Source organism: Dreissena polymorpha, unplaced genomic scaffold (assembly GCF_020536995.1).
Source record: "Dreissena polymorpha isolate Duluth1 unplaced genomic scaffold, UMN_Dpol_1.0 chrUn028, whole genome shotgun sequence".
In the NCBI taxonomy this organism is placed as follows: Eukaryota; Metazoa; Mollusca; class Bivalvia; order Myida; family Dreissenidae; genus Dreissena; species Dreissena polymorpha.
Window position 1 is genome coordinate 106,905 of NW_026273342.1, and position 10,010 is coordinate 116,914.

Genomic DNA, 10,010 nt, shown 5'->3' on the forward strand with positions numbered 1-10,010 from the left:
TAAATTGCAATAATCTTAAGGATGTTTCTTATTGATTGTTAATATTTGTATTACACGGAAGTTTTGCCTAACTGCTCCAGATGTATTTTTTTGTTGTTAAAAAAAGATCAACCAAATAGAAATGTAAGCAAATACATTGTGGGTAAATGACATGTGTTAACTTACACAAATTAGTTTTATGCACTGCAATTTAGTTTACCTTCTAGCACTTTAGCAATATATCAGAGGAAGATAAACGCTGCAATTTGAAAAACTCTGATATCAATAAGAACAGCTAATGAACGCAAAATCAACTGCATACATCACTGTAAAAACTAATAATTTAGTTGTATTATGCAGCAAAAATATTCATGTGATTTAGTTGTTTTAGGCAGCGAACACATTTACTTGATTTAGTTGTTTTACAACAAAGTAAGCATACTAGTATTACACATGAGCAATTTGAGTTGAAGCCTATGTTACTATTTTGTATCCCAGACTATTGGTATATTTAATATTCTAGTCTGATCGGGATATCGATTAATCATCATGGCATATTCAAATTATTCAGTTATTTGTTACAACATTTTACCATTGGAAATGGAAGTGATATATATTAGCAACACAAGTCCAAGGGAGACCACTCAAAATTAAAAATTGTACCAAACTTTTACAAAAAATGGTACTTGAAATGACAGGCAACACACATTTGACAGCAGAAAATGACAGATGTCACAATAGCATATATCTAAGAACTTTACTTTCAGTTGAGCGTGCATTACATGTATGTGATTGGGCTGCATGCCACTGAGGCTTTGACGGTTATTGATATATATGTAATCTTACCTGACCCGACTTTGTGGCTTGTAATTCTTGACTTGACTACTTTTTCAACTTGACAACTTTTCCAGGCATAGTCACTTCCACTTAAACAGTAGGTTGGTCAGCGCAGGGTCAAGTGTTTGGCTTGAGTTACAGTCCCACTGCTCACTTTACGACTGTTTCATCTACAATCACTTTCTCCTCAACAGGAGGGAGATTAGGACATGTCCAGTGTCTAGTTAGAATAATATTTCTGTAGCTTACTAGACAACTATTCCAACCACAATCACTTCCACCTAGACAGTTTGGATGTCAGTACATGTTCAGTGTCTGACTCGAGTTTTCTGCTGCTCACTAAATAACTATCCCAACCACTATCACTTCCACCTAAACAGGAGGGGCCCAGTATAGTGTCAAGTGTTTGGCTTGAGTAACATTTCTGCTGGTCACTATATATAACTGTTCCAACAACAGTAACTTCTGCTTGGACTGCAGGGAGGTCCGTGAATGTCCAGAGCCTGGCTCAAGCTCTATTGCTCTTGCCTACTAAAATGCTTGAGTCTCTTGCTTGCCAAAGTGTCCTCTGTACATCAACTGTGTATTCAAAACAGAAAAATAACTAGCTTATTAATTATTTCCCAAAAAGATAAACAAAACTCTGTGAATACAAATTATTAATGCGTCAAAACCTATTCAGATTCTCAAATTAAGTGTGAAAAACATCTTATTGAAATCATCGTACCAACAAAGGTACCTGACTTTTTTAGGGGGGGAGGGTGCGGAAAGAGTAAAAAATAAAAAAAAGGAAAAAAAAAATTATTTTTTTTTGGGGGGGGGGTAGGGGGGGCAGGGGGTGTAGGAGGGGTTGAGAGGGGGGTATACTGTGGGGTGTGGTAATTTACTTAATTAATTGTTGATGTAAGGAGTCCCTATTAGTTAGATTGATTTGATGAAATGGTGTCAAATGATGTACCTTCAGTGCATTTTTGTGTTTGAGTTAAGGGGTTTCAAGACCAGAGGATAAATTATGTTGTGAATAAGGTTCATTGCGAAAGGCATATGCTATTGGAAGAAGCAGGAGCCCGTCATATCAAACATCCTACGACATTGGCACCATACGATGCAATTTTCAAAGTGCCATAAATATGTAATTTATAATTTATATAATAATAACTTTTGTTGCACATTTTCAAATTAGCTGTCAAATATCCTTTATATTTGAAACAAACAGATCAAAGTAACTTATATTTTAATATTTCAAAATTCAATCGTAAGTTAACCTTGTCGTACTATCTTTGATTAGACAGACCCCAGATAAGCAATAGCTCAGGTGAGTTGTGAACGATATTCATTGGTGTAATGATTTAATATTAGATGCGATAAACTGCTAATGAACTTGGATAGTCCACAATCGTTGTTTTAATGTTAATCACTTTTATAAAAGTAATGTTTCATGTGACGATTTTATTGATTCTATTGTTTTACCAGGCTACGGGTTTCTTATCATATGCTTAGTTAGATTTTAAATTGTTTTACAATGTTATGGTTATTTTATGTGTTTTTTTTTTACAAGATTATGATATGTATTCATTATTGTACAGCGCCTTTGAACGTGTTTTATTACATGAAAAGGGCGCTTTATAAATCAGGTTTATAAAAATATGTTATTAAATATTTCTGCTTGTAATTGACATAATATACAGTAATTATTTTGTTCTAAAAACAACTCATATTTTATCATTTATGTTAGCCTTTATTGTTGTTGCTTGCTGACTGAATACAGAATTCATTGAAATGTATATTTTTCAACCATTGTCTTTTGGTTTCTGTGGAAAAGTTTTTTGTTTTTTTTACATAATTTCATTCAAAATCTAACTCAAAAACCGAAGTTGAAACATAGTTACATAGACCATGGATATCAATTAACATTTTGAACACATGAGCCAAACTTTGGTTTTTCAATCTTTTTGTAAAGATGTTAAAATATTTTTTCTAAAAACATTTGAGCGCATCACAAATTTTAGTGGCTACTCAGCTCGAGGTAATATTTATATCCTTGTACATTATCAAAAAATAACATACATGTTACGTTTGTTGTAATTTTGTCAAACATTTATCTTGACTTTATATGCTCTTAGCATTGAATCTTCCCATGCGTTCCAAAAAAAAAACTAGATAAAATTACTTAAATAAGTCAGAAGCAATTGCAAATCAGTTTGATACTTGAATTTTCTGCCTTAAGTTACTGAAATTGCATGTTATTTGTAATGACTGTGCAGATATACTTATGTAGTGGTTAACATGTTGATATTCTTACTGCCAATAAAAATAAACAAACTTATTTATATGCTGTTTGTAAAGTGTTGTCCCAGATTAGCCTGTGCAGTCCGCACAGGCTAATCGGGGACGACACTTTAACCCTTAACAAGATTTTCGGTAAGAAAGGACTTCCTTTAAACGAAAAATACCATAAAAGCGGAGTGTTTTTCCAGATTAGCCTATGCCGACTGCACAGGCTAATCTGGGACGATACTTAACGCACATGCATTATGCCCAGTTTTCTCAGAACGTGACACATATATAAATTGTTCTACCCAGAAATGTTTATCAATTACATAAAAGTTAACACAGTTTGAACAAACTGCTATCAATACAACATACATGGGCTTATTCACACAGAAAATAGTGTTACTAATTAAATTACAAACAAGTAAAATGGATATACGAAATAAACAAGGAATGTTTGTGAAACATGTCTTCCCCCTAAAATGTCCATACAGCTGTTATATGTTATGTGTTATAAAATTGAAAGGTTAAAATATGACTTTGACCTCTGAACAGAACTAGTAACATGCAACTTCCATACCAAGGTTGAGATTTATCACTAAGACACAATACATATATATATTGAAATTAAAATATGACTTTCACCTTTGGTGTATCAACACTAAAATGGATACTTTTGTCTTGTCATTAACAAAAATTATACAAAATGTGAAGACGGAAAGTCAAACAGAACTTTGCAATATCACTCATACAAGGGTGTCATATATCATGTCGATAAACACCGTAATACACATTAACAACACAATTTTTCTTGACCTTGAAGGTATCAACGCCAAATTCAATATGGGTCTTATTGTTGAATGCAAAACCTATACAAATTATGAAGTGGGACAACAGAACTAATGACCACACTTGGACAAGGCTGTCACAGAAAAAGTTATTAAAATGAACCTGTGACCTTGACTTATGAGGTATCAATGCCAAAATCAGTGTCTTGTTCCAGCGGTATAAAATAACTAAATCAAATTCAATAATTAAGATGCAATAAAAAATTTGGTAAACAACAAAAGAGACTGACCGACGTGAAAGCTTAATGGACCAATTTCTTAGATAGTTTGCAAGTTTACAATCTTACCAGAGACAGACAGTCAACTTAGATAAACATAAAATAAAAATACTTTAACTCTTTCAGTGCGGGAACCGAATTTTGAAGGCCTTTTCAAACAGTTTGGATCCAGATGAGATGACACAGAACGTGGCGTCTCATCAGGATCCAAACTGTTTGCTATTCTGATAGTAGTCTTTAAACAAGATGTGTTTGTGAAACACAATGTCCCCCTATATGACGTTTGACCTTCAAGTGACCTTGACCCTTCACCACTCAAAATGTGCAGCTCCAGGAGATACACATGCATGTCAAATATAATATTGCTAGCTTCAATATTGCAGAAGTTACATTACAGAGCAATTTTGACCCATATATTTGACCAAGAAGGATGACCTTGACCTTTCACCCCTCAAAATGTGCAGCTCCATGAGATACACATGCATGCCAAATATCAAGTTGCTATCTTCAATATTGCAAAAGTATTCATAAAATAAGCAATTTGGGCCACATATATTTGACCTCTGACCTTGAAGGATGACCTTGACCTTTCACCACTCAAAATGTGCAGCTCCATGAGATACACATGCATGTCAAATATCAAGTTGCTATCTTCAATATTGCAAAAGTATTCATAAAATGAGCGATTTTGGCCACAAATATTTGACCTCTGACCTTGAAGGATGACCTTGACCTTTCACCACTCAAAATGTGCAGCTCCATGAGATACACATGCATGCCAAATATCAAGTTGCTATCTTCAATATTGCAAAAGTATTCATAAAATGAGCGATTTTGGCCACATATATTTGACCTCTGACCTTGAAGGATGACCTTGACCTTTCACCCCTCAAAATGTGCAGCTCCATGAGATACACATGCATGCCAAATATCAAGTTGCTATCTTCAATATTGCAAAAGTATTCATAAAATAAGCAATTTGGGCCACATATATTTGACCTCTGACCTTGAAGGATGACCTTGACCTTTCACCACTCAAAATGTGCAGCTCCATGAGATACACATGCATGTCAAATATCAAGTTGCTATCTTCAATATTGCAAAAGTATTCATAAAATGAGCGATTTTGGCCACAAATATTTGACCTCTGACCTTGAAGGATGACCTTGACCTTTCACCACTCAAAATGTGCAGCTCCATGAGATACACATGCATGCCAAATATCAAGTTGCTATCTTCAATATTGCAAAAGTATTCATAAAATGAGCGATTTTGGCCACATATATTTGACCTCTGACCTTGAAGGATGACCTTGACCTTTCACCACTCAAAATGTGCAGCTCCATGAGATACACATGCATGCCAAATATCAAGTTGCTATATTCAATATAACAAAAATTATTGCAAAATGTTAAAGTTGGCGCAAACCAACCAACAGACCAACCAACCAACAGACCAACCAACAGACAGGGCAAAAACAATATGTCCCCCACTACTATAGTGGAGAACATAAAAAAAATTGATGAAAATGCTAATTTTAGAAATTCAGCAGACGACATTTTAGCAGAAGACAAATTTCACAGGATGTAAAGGGTAAACATTATAACATTGGGAGACAAATGTACAAGACAGAAAATTTGTATTAATTTTATAATTTACCAAAAATCACTATTATTAATACTTTATTATATTGTTTTATTCAAAATGATAATGTTTCATAAATAAAAAGTTGATGATTTGTTGTTTTGCAAAACAATCAGTGCTTTTTTTCTTGATTTGGGGAAAGGGCATGGCCTTCAATTTTGGGGAAATTTTTTTCAACAAAAATGAAAAAGGGGAACACATTTCCCAAAATAAGCCTATAATTCGGGGAAAATTGCACGATTTTTTAACGAAATTCCCTTAGGGAAGGGGCCTTTATAAGGCCCTTGTTACAGAAGGAAAACAAGCCCTGCATGACCATAATTCAACCTGATGCCTTTCAAAGCTGTAGGGTTAATGCCACACCTTTTCAAACAAGACGGGCAGGAACAAAACCCACATAAATTTGGAAGGGGTTAGGGTACTTGTCTCTGATGACCCAAACACAGCATGATGGTATAACTCTTCTGTTTCCTACTCCAAGCCTTCCATGTGCCCACAGTATATATTGTCTGTAGGCAGCATGTCTGTTGGCCTTGTGCGGGTCCTCTTCATCTGCATCATCCAGCAGAAGAATGTCCCTTTGCTGCAGTCTCGCGAGTCTCAGTACTGCAGGGTCCAGCAAAAGAACTGTGAAGTCCTAAATTAACAACTTGACAATTAATTTCAAAATCATTATTGTGTCATGATTTGTCAACATACACACATGCAATTGTTATTGGTCATTTGTAGCCATTTTTAGCTCATTTTTTGAGAAAAAAAGTTATGAGCTATTGTCATCACCTGAGCGTTGGCGTCCGGTTAAGTTTTGTGTTTAGGTCCACTTTTCTCATATTGTATCAAAGCTATTGCATTCAACACTGGCTGGCATTTTGACAGAATTATGTGCCCTTTTTATACAAAGAAAATTGAAAATTTCGTTAAGTTTTGTGTTTTGGTCCACTTTACTCATAAAGTATCATAGCTATTGCTTTCAGACTTGCAACACTCGCTAACTATCATAAGCGGACTGTACATGACAAGTTTCATAACTCTGGTTGGCATTTGGACGGAATTATTGCCCTTTTTCAACTTAGTAACTTTGAATATTTGGTTAATTCTAAAGTATCAAGGCGATTGCTTTCAAACTTCAAATCTTTCATACTATCATGAGCGATCTGTACCTGGCAAGTTGACATAGAGGTCATGTTCTTTACTCTTAAAACCTTTAGATAACATTTGTCATTTACAGGCAGTATGGCAAGTTGACATAGAGTTCATGTTCTTTAATCATTAAAACCTTTAGATAACATTTGTCACTTACAGGCAGTAGAGAAAAGCTGTGTCTTGGCTCCTTTTCGCAGCATATTCGCTCTGCCTGGGTTGGCATTTCCCTGCATTTTCCACACACACACCAGTCTGGTGACTCAGCACCCTCAGGTGGATGGTATCCACCTTCACCCCTGGCTACTGGCTTATGAAAGTCCAATATAAGACCTGGGTTCTCATCAAGGACCCCCAATATTATTTCCTCAAGCTGTTCCCTTGGCATGGTCTTCATGTCTTCCTAAAGATAAGAAAAGAAACTGTAAGAAAATAAACAATAATGTTATAAATAGTAAATAGAATTGGAATATCATTTTTAAAACTAGAAATGCGTCAATAGAACACGGATGCCTTGCTGACTGCCACTGGTAGCAGAAATAGATTACACTTTCCTGATACGCCCCAGACAAAATCCAAGTGCCAGTATTAAAACTTTAAAATGGCACTTACTCAAAGAATACAATGTAGTTATATTGGTTTTTTTTTGCACTAAACTTCTCTTAAATAAATTCGTATATCCTATGATGTGAAAAGTTAATATCAGTAATTTTTCAAGTTATGCTTCGGGCAAACTAAAAGTATACAAACTTGCAAAAGGCGATAGCTAAAAATCTATAAGAGGTATGGAATGTTTCCTTTGCATTGCACATCTCCTAATTGATATTTTTCAGTCTAAAAAGTTCATAGACACTATAATTCACAGTTTTTTAGGTTATGCTTATCACAAAACTTGGAGATCAACTACACATATTATGTGCCAGTTAATACTTACTCGAAATCTGTCTTTCCTTGTTTGAATGACAGAAAGGGCAACTTCATCCCTATTTGGATCAGCTTCCCGAACAGATTTTTTGCCTTTTCGGGAAGCCGGACCTTTGTCCTTTCCTCTGCCCCTTCCTCTGCCACGAGCTGAAACATTTTGTTATATTTTTAAAAAATAAATGGATAAACATATTTCTTGATTTTGTGGTGTTTTCTTTTTTGTACCAATTGACATACGACTATGTATGTCCTATGTATTTAAAAGTACCTTAAATTTTCTTTGAATTTAAGTTTTCACCTACAAAAAAAAAGAAATAAGTTGTATAGTAATTTTTTTTTTACAAATGATGCATGTAGCAATAATAATTCACTGCTTTTGAATAAAGTTTGAAAAAGTCAAAAGGCATGTGAACAAAATATTTTTTCCACGAATTTCAGTATATGGTGAAAACCAGAAGTCGAAATGACCTGCCATTGCCAACTATAACTATATAAGTATAAGGGGTCAAAATGAAAATTCTTATGGTCAAAACACTCAAGTAATTTTAAATGTGTTCTTTTCTGAATATTTAATATTTTGTTATAGCTTATTTGTCATATTAATGGTTAAAACGATTTCAAAAAAGCATTATTTGTAGCAACAAATGATGTAAAGCTATTTTTGTGCAGGATTAAACAAGGAAAAAAAACTGCAGTTTACTTGCATCAAAACGCAGGTTTCTGCTTCAATTGAAATCCCTGTTATTGTCCATAAAATTTTATTTTATTAAAATTGACCACCGCCAAGTTTTTTTAAGCAGCTACCTATATATACCTGGTAAAATTGGGCTCTCTGTGGCACTTGTGCTTGGGGCAATCTCTTGCACGACGGTCACATTACATTCACCTCTGTGTTGGGCTCAGAACGGACTATTGTTATGAAAGCGTCTCATTCATGTCATGATCATTCCAAGCGTTCATCAGTGAGGTTACAGATTATATTACACTAATTCCGATTCCCATAGGGTCCCATTATAAAACTGACAACTTTCACAGCATTTTTCTTGCCTTTTCGACGTATCAATTTTTCCGAACCTGGTATCATTTTAAAGATGGATCTGTCCTCTTCCAATAATTGCAATCAAAAACATACCGTCTCGCAACTTCTAAGAAAGTAAATCGCTGTCGAATGAACCCACCGTAGAAAAACGTGTTTCGGAATCCTAATTTCGACAAAAGCCCCACACAATAGAAAACACACCCTCAAAAGTCCATCTTTTAAGTTAGCTTCCAATCCAAGGCATCAAAGTACTCCAGACACATACAGGATATTACAAATAACCACAAAAGACATGTCTCACATTGTTAAATGGCTTATATTCAAGAAGAGAAAAGGAACTCTTTAGAAATAGGCACTACTTTCGAATGGACCACGGAGGGATACACAATGATTTAGTGTAATGTAACCTACAGGGCAATCGTGATACATCGGCTATCTCGGATTCCTTCCTTTATGAAATAAATCGTCTGCTGATCCAGAGTGGTTACAGGGGCGCCAGGTTAGAGTATACTAAACAATCTCTTGCACGACGGTTACATTGCATTAATTGCATTAAAGAAAACCATCTCATACCATGATATCTTATATCAATCTGAACGCATCGGACAGTGGGCTACATCTGAACGCATCGGACAGTGGGCTACACCACACCGTCTCTCTGATGTACGTAGGCGGCCGTCATATTGGATTTGGAACTACTTTAGAAAACAAGATGGCGGCCCCCTCATAAAGATGAAAAATTAAACGTGTGTTTCAGCTCGTCTTTTTCAAGATAACATTCTTTAAGTAATAATTTAATGTAGATCTGTGAATTCCCACAACGAACTTAAAAACTTGTTAAAATTTAAAGATGCCATTACTGACATACGTGTAACTGATAGGAGTACTTATAAGTTTTAGTATTGACATCGAGTAAATTTAACAATTAAATCGACTGTTTTCGTTATATTTTGTGAGGTACGAGGATTGCTTACATAAACTTGATTAAGTATGAAACACATCACTCATTGTATCAGCATGGATGGCCGAGTGGTCCAAACGGTAGACTTTTACTCCATGGTGTCAATGGTTCGAGCCCATTTGAGGGTTACTTTTGCTCGATTGGTCATT

General features: G+C 35.1%; 1 protein-coding gene across 1 annotated transcript; it reads right to left on the bottom strand.

The window, feature by feature from the left end:
* Positions 1 to 377: 377 nt before the first annotated feature.
* On the bottom strand, positions 378 to 8,758 carry LOC127863702 (P2X purinoceptor 7-like). The gene is made up of 5 exons (XM_052403321.1): positions 8,676 to 8,758; positions 7,872 to 8,008; positions 7,098 to 7,340; positions 6,161 to 6,434; positions 378 to 1,395 (listed from the first exon to the last, which is right to left on the bottom strand). The coding sequence occupies exons 3-4, from the start codon at positions 7,332 to 7,334 to the stop codon at positions 6,165 to 6,167; spliced, it is 507 nt and encodes a 168-aa protein (XP_052259281.1). The 5' UTR covers positions 7,335 to 7,340; positions 7,872 to 8,008; positions 8,676 to 8,758; the 3' UTR covers positions 378 to 1,395; positions 6,161 to 6,164.
* Between the last annotated feature and the right edge of the window lie 1,252 nt (positions 8,759 to 10,010).

What these genes read in the sequence shown, in the direction of transcription:
- LOC127863702 (XM_052403321.1), bottom strand. Translation starts at nt 7,334, where the DNA reads ATGAAGACCATGCCAAGGGAACAGCTTGAGGAAATAATATTGGGGGTC. An exon ending in ACAGCTTTTCTCTACTGCCT is followed by an intron (nt 6,435 to 7,097) that starts GTAAGTGACAAA and finishes TTGTTAATTTAG; the next exon opens with GACTTCACAGTTCTTTTGCT.